At 42.2% G+C, this 19,652-nt stretch overlaps 1 protein-coding gene across 4 annotated transcripts in view; it reads left to right on the forward strand.

Annotated features, from left to right (window-relative positions):
* nhsb (Nance-Horan syndrome b (congenital cataracts and dental anomalies)) overlaps positions 1-19,196 on the forward strand; it is a 30,382-nt gene extending 11,186 nt beyond the window's left edge. The window contains exons 2-13 of one of the 4 annotated variants that reach the window (XM_057012868.1): positions 9,032-9,184; positions 9,276-9,409; positions 9,589-9,636; positions 9,734-9,778; positions 9,889-9,939; positions 10,489-10,687; positions 10,823-10,954; positions 11,123-11,275; positions 11,537-13,177; positions 13,271-14,698; positions 14,861-14,984; positions 15,072-19,196. In XM_057012868.1, the coding sequence (XP_056868848.1) occupies positions 9,032-9,184; positions 9,276-9,409; positions 9,589-9,636; positions 9,734-9,778; positions 9,889-9,939; positions 10,489-10,687; positions 10,823-10,954; positions 11,123-11,275; positions 11,537-13,177; positions 13,271-14,698; positions 14,861-14,984; positions 15,072-15,687 (4,724 nt within the window). In that variant the 3' untranslated portion in view covers positions 15,688-19,196. Of the gene's footprint in view, positions 1-6,230; positions 6,475-9,031; positions 9,185-9,275; positions 9,410-9,588; positions 9,637-9,733; positions 9,779-9,888; positions 9,940-10,488; positions 10,688-10,822; positions 10,955-11,122; positions 11,276-11,536; positions 14,699-14,860; positions 14,985-15,071 lie in introns of those variants that run through there. The other 3 variants (XM_057012887.1, XM_057012860.1, XM_057012878.1) reach the window with 3 other exon arrangements.
* Positions 19,197-19,652: the final 456 nt, after the last annotated feature.

The following is a 19,652-nucleotide window of genomic DNA, read 5'->3' on the forward strand; positions in this document are numbered from 1 at the left end:
GAGGCAACTTTCCTTCCAGGGCTGCAGGAGGAGATTCCGCCCTTCCGCTTGAATCGTCACTCCGAAGCTGCAACAGTCAGACTGACTCAAAAGTCCCTGTCTGGCTGTGTGACATAATGTAGAATATAAAGCAGCAACAGCACTTGAGGAAGATGGCGGTGTCACTCAGCCGCACCATCACAGCCATGTGCCACAATCTGAAAAGAGAATAAGGATTTTTTTAAACCACTGAATATTAACCCCCTCAGATAATTTGACTGCAGTGTTTGATTGCGAAATAGGACAATATCTTGTCTTCAAACGGACCTTTTCATGCTCATCCTGGTGGAGAAGCTTGGTCCTAATGGTCCTTGCAGCCATCTTATCAGGATCATGGTTGTGCCATAGTGAAGAACCAGAGAAGGGGAAGATTTCCAGACGCATTTACACATGCTGCTCTGCACACTGATGCTTCTGCTTTGGTTATAACTCAAAGTGCACTCAATGATTCAAGTGAAATGGATGAGACACTGTGAGTCCGTAAAACTCCGCAGTCTTATTTGCAGACGTGCGCTATTGAGAAACCGGTGACAGAATATATTATTGCTATTGTCCTCCTTCTGCAACAGCTTCTGGGAGGAGATTTGAAAATGGGGCAGCGCAGGCATAAAATATAAGATGACTTTTTCGCCAGTACACCAAACCTATTAATAATCAGAAATGTGTTGTGGATTCTATCAACATGCACACAAACACAGCCTTGTTGGGCGTGCCCTGCATCACCCTGCATGAGAGAACTGTCTGTGCTTGTCCTCTTCTTACTTGTGCCCTGATTGGTTCCTTTCCCATTCTGCTGTCCAATTGCATCAGCCAGAGAGAGTCTGGGCGCAGACTTGCAAATAATCCTCAGTTTTACAAACGCAAATTTAAAGCCCACAAAAACACTTTCTCTGTGCTTTTATTATTATTATTATTATTATTTTTTAAAGAATATGCTGTTAGCCACACATCCTGTTGTTGTTAATGTCAGTAAGGTGACATGGATCCACCCATGTCCTGTGGTCCACAAACTATTTATAGTCTTTACCAAATGCAGCTGTGAAAACTGTTGTTTTTCTGATCCTGTCATTTAATAGAGTGGAGGCTTTTCAAGCTCTGAATTATTAAGCAGGGTGAATTATGGGGCTCGAGTGGGTGAGCGACGATAAGACACACAGACAGACAGACAGACAGAGAGAGAGAGAGAGAGAGAGAGAGAGAGAGAGTGAGAGAGGTCTGGACAAAAATAGGTCAACATCAGCAGTAACCCATGGAAGTAGAACTGATTCCCTTGTTGAGGAGGAGCAATGTGTGTGTGTGTGTGTATGTGTGTGTGTGTGTGTGTGTGTGTGTGTGTGTGTGTGTGTGTGTCTGCTTGTTTGCGTGTTTGTGTGTGTGTGTATTGGTGTTTGTGTGTGTCTGTGAGTGTACATTGTAGAGTTGGAGTAATCTTGAGGTGCATTAAATATCGTTTTTAACAATATTTGTGTTTTGTAATGAAAAACACACACTTCTGTCAAGCAGGTCAACTCTCCACAGACCTTAGTGTGACTTACCCTGGCGAATGGAAAGAACGTAAAATTATCAAGTTCTAGTAGGGTACTAATAGTAATATTGTCCTGTACCTGTTCAAAATTCAACCACAAATTATACTTCTACATTTTACTTACTTTTGAGGAACTTGATTTTCCTGTTACCGCTATGATTTAATGTTGCAGTGAAGAATAGATATGAATATGTTTATGCCACTGCATCTACCTTAATGAAGACATATATAACAACACAACACAACCAAAAGTTCAATAAAGTGTGTGGTGACACTTTTGTTCATCTTCTGAAGGGAAAACTCAGAGTTTGCAGCATTGACACATCTAAAAATGTTGCCTCTGTTCAGACTGCTTGTGCCTTCCTGCAACAGAAGCAGAATAAGTTCAACAAGAGTTCAAGGAATGCAGGAGACCCCCCCCCCCCCCATTGTTTGATCTACTCTGCAAATAACCGCTCATATAGATGGGAAGACGATGGGTGCGGAGGAAGAACCTAGCCTCAGATAAACAGCGTGTCCTGCGAGGAACACCTGCACCAGTTGTTGCCAAACAGCTGAAAGTGTTGCCACTGCATGGTGCACCACCCCACCCTGAGTGAGAGACCATGTGAGTGCATGTGGAGAGGTGAGAGATGTGCTGGTGCAAGTGGGCACACCTTTGTCTGTCTGTGGCCGAAATATCTTGACGTGTGTGTGTGTGTGTGTGTGTGTGTGTGTGTTGTGTGTGTGTGTGTGTGTGTGTGGTGTGTGTGTGTGTGTGTGTGTGTGTGCGTGTGAGTATGAGTATGAGACAGAGAGAGCGAGAGAGAGTGGGGGGGAGCATGACCTACATTTGGCAAAGCTCATCGTATGAGCATGAAACTGCCTAACATCACCCCAGAGCTCCGCAGCAAAGAGCCACACGATTGGCTGCTTTCAACTCCAGCCTGACAACAGCATTGGCATCACCCAGAGGGAGGGGGAGGGTAGAGGTAGAGGAGGACATGGAAGGCACATACATTAAACCCAAAGAAGAGAAAGATGCAAACAGACAATTGGATGGATGGAAGGAGAAAGGAGAAAGGGCGGTGAAGTGGCTGGAGACGGTCGTTCACACGGTTTCACCTTGATAAAAACATCACAATTTAAGGTTGAAATGAGAAGAAATGGGCTTAAGCTATGTTCCATTAGCCCCAGGAGGGCCAGTATCAATTGTTGATGGATCACTACTTTGGTCCAAAAAGTCAACAACAAACACAAGTATGATCCAAAACATAATAAATTTCATTGTTCTTTTAAAATACTGCTGTCATTTGAACTTTCAGGTGTGGTTTTTGTCAGGTCTTTTGTCTCTGTTGTCTTGTGATGCTTTGCTGATTGAGGGCGTACGTAGTATTTAATGGTGAAGAATGCCGACAATATGTATGTTCACACACAATATTTGTGTGCTTGATGCTGAGTTTAGCGTCTTCGGTCATGTGAGCTGTCACAATTGAGCGAGGATTTGTAGCACAGCACCTCTAGAGCTGACAAGCACATATCCCTCTCTCTCCCTCTCTCCCTCTCTCTCTCCCTCTCTCCCTCTCTCTTCCTCTCTCTCTGAGCTCCCCAGGCACAAGGCATTATGGGAATCACTCTGGCATGGCTCTCGCTCTTCACAGCTTTAATCTTTAAGTTGTTTCCATAGAAACGACTATGTTCACTCAGTTCATAACTGTCTGGTTGCCGAAGCTATAGAAGAACTGTTTTCACTGCACTTAAAACTCCTCCACAACACCGTTTCAGAGGAACATCTTAGTCACTGCAGGCTCATTGATCCATTAATTACAAATATGACAAAGCAGTTATCAATAATGTTGCGTGTCCAAGCCAAAATAGATCACACCTTGCAATTGGACAGTTTGTGCTCCCATAGTGGTTGGTGGTTTTTTTGGTTTTCAGTCCACCTCCAAGTCAGCTGCTACTATCTAAGGTTAAGATACCAACAACTGACCCCTCCTGGTCCTTAAAGGTTCAACAGTCAGCAGGCTGGTGTTTCCTCAGTTGCCTTGAAAGTTGCCTCAGAAGCCCTTTTTCGCTCCCCACACTCCCCTGCTTCTGTTTCCTAGCTCAGGTTGTGCACGTACACGCGCACAACACGCACACAGCATCAATGTACAGCGAAACTAATTAAGAAAAAGCACTTTTCTTATGAAGAGAGTCACAAATCACAGACAATTAATAGATTTTCACACACACAGACACACACCCACACACACGCACACACACACGCGCACACACACACACACAAACTGCGGCCAGCGGTAGACGTCTTCCTCAACACTCGCACAGCAGGAGATTACCCACTCCTTGCATATGTGCCCGTTTCCATGGAGACACGTAGTTAAAAATAACATGGGCGATGGCTTGTCTCGTGCCATTCCGCCAACATGGCTGATGCATTCACAAACACACGTGCGCGCGCACACATTCACAGACACGAAGACACTCTCATGCTGGTCAATGCACACCCAAACAGAAATAGGTTGCCTCTGGCGTTGGCACGACGGTGGCATTTGTTCCTCTGCTTCCTGCCATGGATACACACAGAGCTGGTATCAAAGATTAGATCCAAATGATCTGGCAATATTTCTTGATGCCAACAGTTCAACTGAAAGGAATATGTTGTAAGATAGTATTTTGTTACTTCCCAGACTGACTGAGACGTATTCTTAGATGTAATAGCTACAATAGTATATTTATTATTTATATTTATGTCAACAGGATGTTGGATCAATAGAAACGGCTCTTTTTGTTGTAAAGGGGAAAATCAATTAACACTGTTCGGACTAAAGATAAGGCGGGGAAGTCACAGGACTTTAACATGTTTTACAGAATCTACATGACCCTATTTTTCATTTCCTTCTATAATTTCTGCCTCTTTAGGAACAATGCTGCAATATTGATGAGGATCACCAAAATACTGAAGCTTCCAAATGTTTCAGCAAGAAGATGAGACCTTATAACATCTTGAGATGATAAAACATTCATTTGCTGCTGCTTTTCTCAGAACCCAGCCTTCCACTGGCAGCAGGGCATTGTTCTCAGACTCTATAAAAATATAAAGGTTAAAAACTTCTCAAATCAAAAAGATGGATTTTTGTTGTTCTTATTTTTTGTTTTCTTCTACGACCCAGACCCAAAATGGCCGTATGCTTGTTAACTTTCTTTACATAGTTGGGAGATTCTGATCGACACCATTTAATCTGACATGTTTGTTACTACTGTGGTAAACAAAGCTGCATCAATCAGACAGTTAGCTTTTGTAAAGCACAATAAGACAGAATGTAGCCTCTAAAGATTAATTATTAACAATTTCTACAGTATTTGCCCCCACATGTCTGTTGTCTGTGCTTCTACGCAGTTCCCCTGCTGTGCCACTATGGGGCAGTAGAGGAGCGCCTGCTAAGGAGGCTGCAGAGATTGTGTAAACAGTGTTCGCATAATCCCTTGAATATTTAACCTATTGTTTTCTTCTTGGTATTTTCCCCATCCTGTCAGGCTCTCTGTGGCATATCAGATACTATAAGCAAGACTTGTGTGTATGGTCAGATGCTGCGGCCCACCTCATTCAGCACATGTGTGTTTTAATTGCAATAAAAGATGATGCTCTAAGTGATTTGGACTAAGCTTTGACAGCGGGATATTCCGCTAGCATCACAGGAATTCGTGTTACAACATAGTCTGTAAATCAGCAGTGCAACTCTAATGTTGTCACACATCACTCAATACCACAACTGACAAACAACACAGACGATGACAGCCCACTAATGGACTCCTGACAGTCTTTAGAAAACCCCCCGTTAATAACAGGAATGCCCCGGGAAGCAGCTGTGCATTGAAAATTAACCGCTTTGTTTGTGCTACGCGTTGCCCTCTGCTGTAAACACGCAAGCAGAAGCCACGAGTCGTGGTTGATGTGTGCGTGCAGGCATGTTTGGCGTGTTGCCGTTCTTCCCAGACATCAGGTCAAAGGCTGAACTTTCTTAAGCAGACTGCTGCTCGTGCCAGAGCTCTGCATGACAGCAGATTACAGGGTTTGTGAGCATGTGGGAATATGTGTGTGCCTTGATTTGTTTTTTAGGTTTAGGAATGGTTTAGAAAAAGAACTTAACATTGAGGTTAGCTTAATATTTAGCTTATTGAAATATTGTTTTCTGATTAATGGCCTTTTCCAACATTGACCATCTATTTTACTGCCATGCAAACAAAAAAGTCTGGTGCTTTTTACACATGTGTTCTTAGATCGTCACTCTTTGTTGTCAGCAGCAGAACGACCGATCACGTGATACACATTCCCAGCATGCAGTGGATTAATACATTAATACTTTGCTGCTGAAACGCCCGTCCTCTCACATATTACTGCATCATAAAGAGATTACGGTCAGAGACAGGCCATGCCAAGGCAGGATCCTACCACACGGAACCAAGGAATGGGGGGGGTGGGGGGGTGGAACTCGGGGAAAAAAATGGAAAAAAAGGGAAGATTAACTTTGTGGAACAAATGTGTCACTTTCTTTGACGGCTCCATGTGACCCTGGAAGAAGAAATACATACACAAAGCCAGAACAAAGGGAAATGTTTCGATAGTGATGTGCAGGATCCTTTGGAGGGAGGCAAAGCAGGAACAGCAGGTGGGTGGGTGAGGAGGGGGAGGGTCTGTGTCTGCAGATGCTGATAGTCTGGATGTTGAACTTGCACAGGAATGTTTAACAAATGACTGACAGAGTGGCTAAGGTGGCAGTGGTTGAGAGACAAATGAGGAGGTGTCTGCAGGAGGAAGGAAGAAGAGAAAAAGAAAAGCAGCAGTCGAAAAAAAGGAGAGAGCAGATTGCTGCCGACCATGGCTTTGGCTTGTCTCGGGCTAGGATGTACCCCCGTCAGATCGAAAGGTACTGTCTGAAAAAAAATGTTTTTATTGGTTTACATCATGCTATCGTCATATAACATAATTTAACAACATAACATAACACTCAAGACACATTATCTTCATATTGTTACTCGTATTTTTGTTCTATTTGTGGTCCAACAGGGGGAAATAAAGAAAAACTCTGGCAGTTAAAGTTTTATATTTGAAATGTTAGTTTGAAAACTGCATGGAAGGACATTAAAGTTAAAGACTAACTCCAGTCCAGCTGTTGAGGTGTTGTGGTGTTTGGTACAGGCCCACTGATGTGCTGAAAGTGCACAGTTTTTCCTCCGCAGAGCTGGCCAGTGAGCGTTCCTTATATAACAGCTGTCTGCTATGACAAGATTCTGCAGCTACTGCCACAGGGTGTGCTGCCTGACCCAGATACACTCTAATACATTCTCCACTAATGACTCACATTCACTCACATCTGGATGAGAGGGAGAGAAATCACATGGCTGCACCAAAAAGAACTATTACATAAAAACGTCTGCGTTGCCACTGCTTGTTTTACTCTAGTATCCTCTCTCTTTAAAATGCTGGAATTGTTTACAGGCTTGCTGCAGTCCTTTAACCATCTTCATAAAATTGTCAAGACCTTTTAGCTGTCCAACTTTTGTTTTTTTAAATGCCTTTTTACAGATTTTGCTATTCTCTGGATCTCAGAAACCATATCGTTTACATCCACTCTCCTGGACAAGCCATTATCTCCTCACCTGCATTTCACACATCTCAGTCTCACACTGAGATTACCCTCTCAGTTTATGACCGTCCACATGCACCATTTAAGTCATTAATTCAGTCTTGGTTTATTTTATGAGTATAGGAAAGAGACCATGCAGTGGCAGTAACAGAAGGGCAAAAAAACCCCAAACATATGAAGATGGCGATAAAAGCCACAGTGATAAATGTGCTGATTAGCTAAGTGTCTCTACTCTGTGGATGCATTTGAAGGACTTTTTTGTGATTGACTTGTCAGACTCTCTTTATATTCCAATATTTATCATAGTTACTACCTTTAATAAACAAATTGCCCTAGAATAATTTTTAGCAACACATTATTTTCACTTCGGCAAAAATAAAATGTATGGCCATTAGTAAACATCGTTACCTCCGCCAAGGAGGTTATGTGACAGCTGATGTTTGTCTGTTAAAACTAAATCTAAAAGTCATAAATTTATTTTTTGTTTAAAATTTCCAGAAAGGTTATAAATGGGCTAAGAAAGAGCTGATTATATTTTGGTCACGTTTCAAATTTGGGAGGGAGCTAAGGGAGTTTGCTCATAAAGCAACCATTATGTAATGTTGCAGAACAACTGACTATATAGAATATATGCTATACTAGTGGCGTGTAAGTGACAATGTGTGGAGAAATGGTTGGGTATTTTTGTTGTAGTAGTTTTGTAGTTTTACCCTTATTTAACAGTGAGAGGGGGAAAAATCTTGCACCTTTTCTGTGTGAATCAGGTAGCCTGATGTGCATTGTTTCCTTTTTTATCTTGAAGAGTAAACTGGTTGATGCTGCCGCAGGAGCTCTCTGGTTTAATTGCAGGCAAATATGGGCCTTGATCAACAACAAAAGGTTGCCTGGCGACTGATGTGCCATGTGGCTCTCAAGGACACAAATCCACTTTGAATTTTAGCTAAATATGAGATTAGAAAAGATGTAGTGGTCCTGAGAGCTGATAACAGAGCTGCATAATTACATCATCCATTTCTCTTTCTCATTTGTAAATCAATTTTTTTTTGTCCCTTGAAATTAAAGCTATATTGATAGGTGTACATATTCAACGGTAGGCCTGTCTTGCTTTGTTAATATTGAAATATTGTGGCGTTGCTAAATATTAAGCTTTGATGGGGGATGAACCGGCGCAGTGGTGTCATGTGCTGCCACCTGCTGGATGATCGTGGCTTTGTCTGAGCTCTTTCATGAATATTTCAATGTAGTTCAACATAAACATATAATGTGTATATTTCTGCATTAGTTTGGCCCATATGAGACTTTTAAATTCAAAAGGACCCAAGCTTGTATTTTCAAGTAACAGTACATAAATTGTTGGTGCCTCCTGTGTATGGATGTGTGAGAGTTGTAATATATATGATGTTTTAATGGGTTACAAATCGGCAATTACTCTCTATTTAACATCTCTCTGTTATTTCTTTAAATGAGCTGTTCTTGCTGAACAGTAGGGCTCCGTAATATCGACCAAAAATCACGTCTCCGTATTTTTTTTAGCTGAATGGCGATATACGATATATATCTTGATATATCGGCCAGCCCTACTGGACAGGTCATAGTCCAAGACAGGTCACACACAGCATTCACTCACACAAAACTCCAGAGGAAACCAGGGTAGTTGGTGATAACCCTACACTGAAACTACAAATTCCAAAACCCAAAACCTTGGTATGATCCATGTTAACGCTGTGTCTTTTCTAGAAGTCACAGCAGCAAAACAAAATAAAAGAAAGAATGTGGAATATCTATATATAGAAACATTTAATTTAACCTGCAATTCGTTCTGTTCCTCTCGTCTCAGCGGTGTCAAACCTGGATATAGAGAGCAAGCTGTCGCTTCACTATCAGGCACCATGGCACCACCAACACAACGTGTTTCATCCTTGTTCCCGCCCACCGTGTGTAGAAGAACTGCACAGAACTGCTCAGTTCAGCCTCAGAGCGCTGCACCGAGGTGAAGGACGCAGATTCACTGAGTTGAGGACTAAATGTAATCCACAGACATTAATGGCGTTATTTAACGTGCTGCACTTTGGGCCTTACAGACGAACAAGCCCAACGCTCAACAAGTCGGGAGAGGAACAGAGTGACTATCTCTATCTCGGTGGCGCCCCCAATGCCCACGTTCCCCTCGCCACACTCTATTCGCCGACAACAGAGGAGTCGCTTGGCAAGAGCGGTGAGGCAAACCACATAGGACTAGAAATATTCTTATGCCTAGAATATACACTTAGTCCCTCAATGGGAAATTCAGAAACATCAATTCATGACTGATAAACAGACACTGATCACTTTTATGTCATTGCACGTGCCGTCCAATCCATTTTAACAATACTGCGTTGTTGTGTTACCATGCAGCAAGAGAGAGCAGCAAGGGAGCGGGAGTTGGACTATCAACCAAGGAAGGTACACAGACATTATTTGTTATTTGTCTTCTCTGTTGTACTGTTATTGCAGTTTGTTTCTGGGATTTCATGCAATGTTTGTCTCTGAATCGATGAAGGAGAAGACTGTAAGGGAAACAGAGATCCAAACCATACAGAAAAAAGTAAGAATACTAATCTTTTCTGAAATGGAACACATTTTATGAGGATTCATGTGTTGTTTTTGCTCCAAAATGTGTGTGTGTGTGTGTGTTTTGTTTTTTTAATTTTTTAGCACCAGGACAAGCCGGGGAGAGAAGCAGATACTCAAGCAGTCCAAAAGAAGGTGAGGCACTTGTGTGAATATACATAAGTATACTCTTCCATTCTGAAATGTAGTGTAAATGAGAGAAAATAAAGAGTTAACTGGCAAGACTGTGTTTTTATTACCATGCCGGGTGTTTTTATAACCACTAGAGTGGGACCACCTTGCTTTGTTAGCTCGCTCATATTTCATCCGCTCCTTGAACCATTTTGATTCAAGTTTGGAATACTGTCAGTCATCTCTTCTTTTTCACTTTTGTTTCATTTTTTTTACTTTTAGTTTAAGTGCTTTTTTTCACTTCAACCTGTTGAAAGTTGCATTCCATGGAAGACGCAGGTATTAAGCATTCACATCTTTTAAATAACTTTATACATTTTGAGTTGTGCACTTTGTTGGTTTAGGGTTCATTTGGCCATCCCTCAATCTTAGAAGAATGATACAATAGTAGTTCCTTGTATTCATTACTTCATACTCAATCATTGTGTTCATGTTTCATAAATCATCATTTTAACAGTCATCGGTACACCAACCATGTTGTATATGAGGTAATTTTTTTTCTGCTTATTTCAGGCTACCTCAACAGAGGAAATTGAGGTTGGTGAGGTCACAGGAGGCCATAGAGCAAAAGCTTCAGCTCCAACTCCTAATGCCACCTCGTGCCAGGCTAAACAGACAAATTGGTCCAAGGAAAAGCTTCCACCATCAGAAAAGAGGACCAATGCAGATTCAAACTCTGTCTCCTCCTGTATCATCCCGATCAATGTCACAGGTAACGCGGGCAGAGAAATCAAACCAGTGCTGTCTAAATAACACAACTCATAACTACCAATGGTAATGAATGCGAGGCTACTGTATATTTTCCATAGACTGATATGAGTGTTTGGTGTCTGTGCTGTGACTACAGGAGTTGGATTTGACAGGGAAGCAAGTGCTCGTTGCTCTTTGGTACATTCACAGTCGGTTCTTCAGAGGAGAAGAAAGCTGAGGAGAAGGAAGACAATCACTGGAATCCCCAAAAGAGTGCAACATGACATAGGTATGTAATGGAGCACAACCGCTCTTGCGTGTATTTCACAGTATTTGATAATAAATTTTATGTATTGAATTGTAAAACCCAGGGACATTGTCACAGGTCATAACAATCATGTAGACACTATACAGATGTGCTAACAGGCCTTTTTCCCCCTTTTTCCCTTACATTTAGACTCAGATGAATCACCTGTAGCACGAGAGCGCACAGTGATCATCCATGCTAATCCCCACCAGCTCTCTCTCTGTCAAGAAGATCTCTCAATTGGCGGTCGTCTCCATCACACTCGCGACTCTGGCTGCCAAACAGACGATTTTCTTATCGCGTGTATGTTTCAGAAAAGATTATCTTTTCTTCCCTATTGCAGTTCACTTGGTTACCAAGAAAGTGGTTAAGCAAAGGAGTTTTTTTTTTTTTAAAAAGCTACTATTGTGATCATTGTAGGTTAAATATTGGACATCTTATACAGCTCACATTTTGAACAGTGTGATGTGACACAAATGCTATCGTGCACAAAGTTAGAAATTAAAAGTTCTTGTTTTTTTCTGTGATCCTAATGGTCCCTACCACAACTTTTTCACTTAACAGGCACGGCTGCTCCCTCCAGAAGACGCATCCGGGCTCAACGTGGCCATCAAGGAATCCCAGCATCACTGTCCCATTCAACTGGGAACATTTCTTCCCTGGGTGACCAGTCAGACTCCACATACACCAGTGTTACCACCCATGGTGGACGGCTGCGTTCTCGTAGCCTACCAAGAGAGGGTGGACGACTGATGGACAGTGATGAGGATGATGATGATGACAATTATGATGATGACGATGAAGATGAGGAGCTTTCACCGTATGAAGCAGAGGACTTCATTCCCTCCGGTCCGAGTCCAAGAATGAAGATGATGATGATGAAGGATGAGGAAGAGAGTACTGATGACCAAGCTGCTCCTGAGCCACTGCAGCTCGGAAGCCTGAAAAGGCTGCAGCGATCTGGAGAAAGAGACAGAGGCTGTGGAGGAGGAGGAAGCCCAGAGCACAGCTGGATGGAGAGAGGACGGTCCCGCTTGCCTCGCAAGGCTGACATGGGCAGCTGTGAGATCTCATCAAGTTCAGACACTTTCAGCAGCCCTATTCACTCTGTGTCGACAGCAGGAGGTCTAGGCAGCCATGTGGATCATAAAGAGGATCACCAGTCTTCAAGCGGGAACTGGAGTGGTTCCAGTTCAACCTGTCCCTCTCAGACATCTGAAAGCATTCCCCCTCCCTCTTCACCACCACTGACAGGCTCATCCCACTGTGACTCGGAGCTGTCACTAAACACTGTGCCCAATGCCATTGATGAGGGATTCTCCTTAGATCCATCATACCACTCTGACCTCAGACCCCAGGGCCAGGGCCACAGATCAAGCTCTTTCACATCCTCAGCAACAGACCAGTTGGATGATGCAGGTGTTAGTACTGCTAGTGAAGGAGAGTGGGCATATCCTCCTGACCAAGACCAGACTGATCAGGACACTGAGCCTGATCAGACCAGAACCCTGAACCGGAGTCAGGATTTACCCCAGGAATACAACTCTAAAGAAGGTCCAGAAAACCAAGTCTGTTTCAGTGACATAAAGACCAGCAATGCCGATAAAGACCCTAGCTGTACTTACTCACCTGATACAGAGGGATTCTACAGCTCATCTGAGCATTTTGGAGACTGTAATCAAGGTTATAGAGGATACATGTGTAACTATGCAGACCTAGGACCTGACTGTGCCCAATCCAACCCTACAGCAGCACCATATCCCCAGCACATAACAGGCTTAAGAGCAGGAACAATGACGCTAGGGAGGACATGCCATTCGCTGCGTAAACCAAAAGTTAAACCTCCACCACCAAAACGGACTTCCTCTCTGAAGGAGCCTATTTGTGGTGTTGATATTGAAACAGACACACAGACAGAACAAGATCAACCAAAGATGGCTAGTGAACAAGAGGATACCTTGTCTTCCACAGATACAAACTTGGAACTGGAGCAGGATCTTGAAAGTGCTCCAGAACCCTTGCAAACAGCTTGTTTAGTGGCAGAGCCTTTGGGAACCTGGGGAATGGGACTACATGAAACAGTGGATATAGTAGAGCCCATGTCCTTCAGCTCTGCAGATACACATTCTTTTAAAGATGAAGGTGCTGTGCAATCTGACTATGCAGACCTGTGGCTTCACAACAGTGACCTGAAGTGCAACAATGGTGAGTACACATCCATGTCCAACTCAAGCACAGCCACAGGCACAACTGTCATGGAGTGTATGAAGTCACCAGACAGCTCTTCCTCCTCAACAGAAGCTTCAACACAGGCTCTTTCTAAGGCTTCAGATACCAGAGCAGCTAGTCCACCTCTACCATCAGGAGACTTCAAACTTGGGTCACCTGAGAAACTGGCTGGCCTGGCATCACCGTCAAGTGGCTACTCCAGTCAATCCGAAACCCCAACATCAACCTTACCCTCATCTTCTGCGGCATTTTTTCCAGGACCTCAGTCTCCCTCAACTGGCAAAAGAAAGCCCAAAGTGCCCGAGAGGAAGTCTTCTCTTCCTTCATTACAGCACTTCTCCAGAGATGGAACTTTAATTTCTTCTGGCTATAGGAGAGATCCAGATTTCCCTCCTCCACCTTCTCAACTCGATCTCAACATTCTTCATGGTGGTTATATCAGACACACGCTATCCCACCGGACACACCACATGCACACGCTACACCACAGTAAACACAGAGTTACAAATGCTCTAGCCACTGGAACAAAGCTTGTAAATGAGGTGTCAGATGCCAACCAATCCCCAAGTTCAAACTTATCTCAAACAACTGCCAGCCCCAGTGCATCTGTAATAACTCCATCTATGCCTCATTCAGTGCAGTTCCATCCTGTGAGCCAATCTACTGGAAGCGCTGCAACTATAGAGACTGAGGCTGCGAATGTAGCAGAAAGGGTCATCAGGCCCAAATGTCCTCCAAGCGCTTCGACTATGGCTCCGCCAAACACTAGGCCTCTTCCACCGCGCAGACCACCTCCCAGACCACCAGTTCACGACAACACGTCCTCTCCTGAACATTTGCAACCACCTACCCCAGGCCGCCATCCAGATGGACCGCCATCATATGAAAGTCTGCTGTTCAGACAAGACCGCTATGGACCTGGCACCTTTTGGGCAATGACGGCCTTTAGAACCAGGATGGACACGTCGTCAGAACTCTCTGAGGACAGCTCACCATTACATCGACCTGTTCCGCGTGCTCCTCACCCTTCACCGGTGGATCTACATACGCATATCCACTCACACAGAGAGTTCAGAGGGCTAACACACTCGGCCAGCGCACATCCCGAATTTAGAGTTTTAGGAGAGCGCTCATTTTCCCAGGATGATGATGACGATGAGGAAGATGATGACGAGGAAGAGGAAGAACATGTGAAGGAGCCCCCTTTGGCTGCATGTTCGAGAGTAAGTCGGCGATCAGACCACCCTCCGCCCCCAGCGTACGATTTCGCTGCGGGATACCACATATACTCAGGGCCTTGGGCTAGTCCAGTCAAAGTGCCTGGTACCAGAACTGAGACATCGCATCCTTACCTAATCAGCGATGCAAGAAGAGGAGGAAAAGAAGATAAGGAAGCTGATGAGAAAGTGACATCAGGTGCCACCAGAAGTGCCCATCATCTGCTGGAGAGCAAAGATGACTCCACCACTCCTGACACTGAGGATTACTTCAGTAAAGGTGGAGTTTTGATGTATTCATAAATTAAAGACAAAATAAAAGAACAGAGCAGCTGTTTATTCAGTCAACTGGTGCTGCACAAGTAAACATTAAGCTGTAAAAGTTAAATGCTTGTTTAGAACTGATCCAGATGACGAGTGACAGGAATGTTGTGTCCTGCAGATTCCACACCAAGTGATAATTCACTCTCTCCCCTGATGGATGACGGCAAAGTGGATGATGACATCATTATCACATCACCGAACAAGAGTCGAACAACTGAGGACCTCTTTGCCATGATACACAGGTGTGCTAAAGTTTGTGTTGACATTGCATGACCTTGTAAAAAGTCTATTCAACCATTCATTTACCATCCCACTACCTCTTTTTCTAGATCAAAGAGAAAGGTCCTGGGCCGAAAAGATTCTGGAGACTTAAATGTCAAATCTCGGCTCTGCCCTCCTACACCAATGGCACCTGTCCCCGCTGTCATTATGCCGCCAGCCCCTCCTTTGAACAGCCAAGTCCCCACCGGATCACAACGAGCTCCTGTTCCAATCTACCGCAGCGCCAAGAAGTCCAGTACTTCAAACGAAGAATTTAAACTCCTGCTGCTGAAAAAAGGTAGCAGGTCTGATTCCAGCTACCGTATGTCAGCGACAGAAATTCTGAAGAGCCCGATCACCCCAAAACTCCCAGGGGACTCTGTCCAGGAAGGGACCATTAGACAGTCTGAGGATTCACTCTCTGCCCTCCAGGAACCTCCTGTGTCTGGCCTGGAACCAATCCAAATACCAGGCCTTTTTCCTAGAGCCAATTCTGAGAGTTTTACACCCAAAACTATGCCTATGTCAGCTGCATCGCGACAGGGACGTTCCAGGATCCCACCTGTAGCCAACAGCAGTCGCTACAGCACACGCAGCCGCCTCTACACAGCACCCATGCAAGCCATTTCTGAGGGGGAAACAGAGAACTCAGATGGGAGCCCCCATGATGACAGGTCATCCTAAAATCACCTCTAATCTTAAATATGTGCTATATTTGCAAGTATCACTTTTCTAATATTAGGTGTGTTTTCGCGGCCGACGGTGTGATTCAGACATACAAAATTTGTTGCTGAGTATATATCTATATATATATCTATATATGTGTACATATACACACGTGTGTGCGTGTATATATGTATATATATACACACACACACATATAGGTGTGTGTATATGTACGCATATATATATAGAATTTTTGTTTCCTCTTAAGGGTGTCAGACAGAGTGACGTGAAAAGGCTGAATCGTGGAGAAAATTTGCAGCTACACCTACAGTAAATATTGTATCATCATAAGAATAGACCCACTCCCAATATTAAAAGAGCAAAATTTAAGAAATGTTTTGATTGAACCGTCTCTTTTTTTGTGTTTCGAAAATTCTGATAGGGAACAAAAATACGAATGAGTATTGACAGTTTGCTTGTGCATGAACAAGCACATCCAAGAACTGTGGATATTTCTATGACATCTGGTGTGTAGGTGTGTGTGTGTGTGTGTGTGTGTGCCTCTTTCACATATGAAATTTTAAAACTCTTATAAAATCTATTATTCTTACTATTTTGGTGTCCAAACATTGGCTAGCATTTCCATAATCCATATTCTTAACAAGATGTTAAAAAGTTGTTAACCACCTCATCAATACCAACTTCTTAACCCTCCGTCTGATCTGCAGACCTGGAATCAAAATCAGAGCCAATCCCATTTGTCTTTACATCAGTTATTTTAAAAACAAATAAACAGCAATGGATTCTGTCCTATTTTTCCACCTCAGAACATTAAGCTCACAGTGTTGCATGACCCTATATGGAACAACCCTCCCCCCGATCCTGGTTTCCATTGACATTTTAACAAGGCTTTTGTATAATTATGAGTTATATTTCACTGTGAAAGGTTGTAGTGATATTTGTACCACGTTTCCACTGATCTCTAGTAATTTGTCTTGGACTTAAGTGACAAAGTAAAAGGAGCAAGGGCTCACATCTAGATGGGACTGACTCTTCAAAGACACAGGTTAATTTTGGACAATCGCACAGTGGCCTTTCTCTATTAGCAGAGGTTGTAAGCAGGGTGATGGTCCCTGTATGTGCTGGCAGATCTGCAGCGTGTTCCAACAGATACAATTACATGTTATTTTAGTCCATCCTTGAAATCTAAAATCTGCAGACAGATTTAGGTCATCCAGCGACTGGCCAGACTGTGCCAGCTTGACATAAGAAGTGTGTGGGCTTTTGTTTTTTGGCTTTTGTTTGTCTTTTTCTGCTGTTTTAAGCATTCCGTTGTGTGCGGAGGGTGAAAATGCTTTAGTGAACCCAGTTTAAGAGGAGGGTAATTTGGAAGTTTTTCCAAAAAATGACAAAGAAAGAAAGAAATTTAAAATTAAAAAAAAATAAATCAACAACTCACTTTTGCACTTCATGATTCTTCAACAATAGTCATTGAAAAGAAAATATATCTTATAATTAAATTACATATGTATATTTGTACTGAATATATAACACATAAATATATGAAACAAGAAATTTTATAGGGAATCAATCTGAGTGTAGCATAGAAGAACAGGTCTCACTGGCGCGTTTATTCCAGACGACTCAACAGTGTTCACTGCTCTCCTCTACTTGTTGCCTCTCCTTAATTTGCACTGACCCAGTAGCATCAGACAGGTGAAAGCTCAACCAACCCAGTGGCTGGTGTACACCGTTTTGTCTTACCATTCACACTTCATATCTCACAACCTAAAAGAGAGGACACAAGAGACGGAAACAAACCTCATGCCGGTTGCATTGCTGTAGCCTTTTTTTTCTACCCAGCATCGGGATTAGAGCAAACTCTCATCTTGGTGCGTGACGGAAGCTAATTATCAGCGGTGGCGAGGTTGGACCGTCAACTGCCTCTCGCAGCAGACACAACACGTCTTAAACCCAGAGACCATACTTCAGTTGGAACCATTCACTGTATTCTGTGAATACCTCAGCAAACATATTTTAATGTAAATCAGATAGATAGATAGATAGATAGATAGATAGATAGATAGATAGATAGATAGATAGATAGATAGATAGATAGATAGATAGATAGATAACCACTCAGCGAATCTGAATTGCAAAACTGACACTGTGTTAAGAAGGAAGGTAAAAAGCTGTGAAATGACTATTACAGTTTTCATGCCCATGTTGCTGATGCGCACTTGTTCCTGTTAATTGTTTAATTTGTCGTGTTTGCTATCGCATGCAATAAGTATAGAAACAAACAAAAAAGATGAAGAAGAAAAAGAAAGGGCACCACCATATAATTATTTTTTATCAGAGGGGTGTCTCCCCATGGTAAGAGGAAAATTTGTACTTTATGTTCAAATGTCAAGTTCAATAGTGGGTTCTATAGTTGTACAAACTGTCTGGCTAATTCTGTTCTGTATAGTTGTGATCACCAACAGGGGTTTATCTTGTACTGTATATCTACTCACTGGACAATCATAAGGAACTGTAAAGAAAATCTGTTCAGATGGAGAATATAAACATGTATTTTGGGGAGGGGGGGGTGCTGGATCATATTGCTGGAGCATTAGACTGGGTGTGAGGAAAACACTTTGAAGGTTTTCTGGATTTGTTCAAATTGCATAAATGGATAATGTGATTATTGTGTAAAAAAAAATCATGAGGAAACATCCACAGATCCCATAACATTGGTTGCTGTCATTGACTCCAACTGTTTACTTTCAAAGACTTTTTAACGCTGATACATTATGTATCTCGTAAAATCTTACGCGGGAACAAACGTTTAAATATTAGCGGACAAAGAATACAAGACATGTTTGTTTTTCATGATTTTCCTGTCCTTCCATTGATACAATTGTTTTTAAAGACTGTTTTCTTTACTTACAAAAGCTGCATTGACTAATAACAATTTAATTAGAAAGTAGATGTACTTATTTGCCATGAGTTTTAGCCCTGTCAAACCTAAAAATGAGAATAACTCTTTTTTTTTCATTAGATTTATTAATATACGGCATGCGAATAATCCAAAAGATAATCAATGAATATTTTTTTCTCAATTTTGTACAGTGTGGGATAAAATAAGACAGGATGTGTGTGGAGGCAAACAAAAAGCAGTGTAACTATATTAAAAAAAATGTTCCCTGTTTAAAACCAGCTAGGATTTAACAGATTTGAAATTGCTTTTGTATTTTTGTATATTGTAAATACATTTTTAAATGGAAAAAACTTTCAAAATTTCTTTTATATAAAAAATGAAGTGAAATCCAAAAAAAAAATATTTTTTTTCAAAGTTTACATAAATATTCTCAAGCATTTGTAGATTTTGGAGCTGTGCAACACATTCTGTATTTTATTTATCAGGTGGAGATGGAACAAGTGTGAAAATGTCATCATTCTATATCTAATTCATTTTACCAGCTCATCAGACTGCTCAGTATCTGTGCATAGAAAAAAAGCCAATAAATGTGATTGCGTTTAAATTTTCAGCTTTATGTGTGAGACTTCCTTCCTCCATCTGAACCGAGCGCATGTGTATGCATCACCAATAGGGGGCGGTAGTTTGCCCAATTCCCCTGTTCTGTCCTTCGCGTCATCAGACGGGTCTAGTCACACCCATCAGCTAATCACACACTCATTCTGCGTAACTGAAAATTATGATTGATGCAATATTTGATCTTAAAAAAAATCAGAGTAAATTGTCTTCACAGCAGAAGAAGAGCTTGGTTTTAAAACTTTTAAACACATTTTTTGTTTAAAGAATATTACAATCTGCAAAATGACACCCCCTATTTAGCCATAACAGTGTTTGACGTTAATAATTCTATGCTTCTGGTGAATATAAGAGTGTGCATCTTTATCACAGAAACATTGTCAAATACACTGAAAAGGGGTGAATAACTTATTTTCTGCTCAGGCATGAGACCTAGATGACCTTT

Source organism: Takifugu flavidus, chromosome 2 (assembly GCF_003711565.1).
Source record: "Takifugu flavidus isolate HTHZ2018 chromosome 2, ASM371156v2, whole genome shotgun sequence".
Classification (NCBI taxonomy): domain Eukaryota; kingdom Metazoa; phylum Chordata; class Actinopteri; order Tetraodontiformes; family Tetraodontidae; genus Takifugu; species Takifugu flavidus.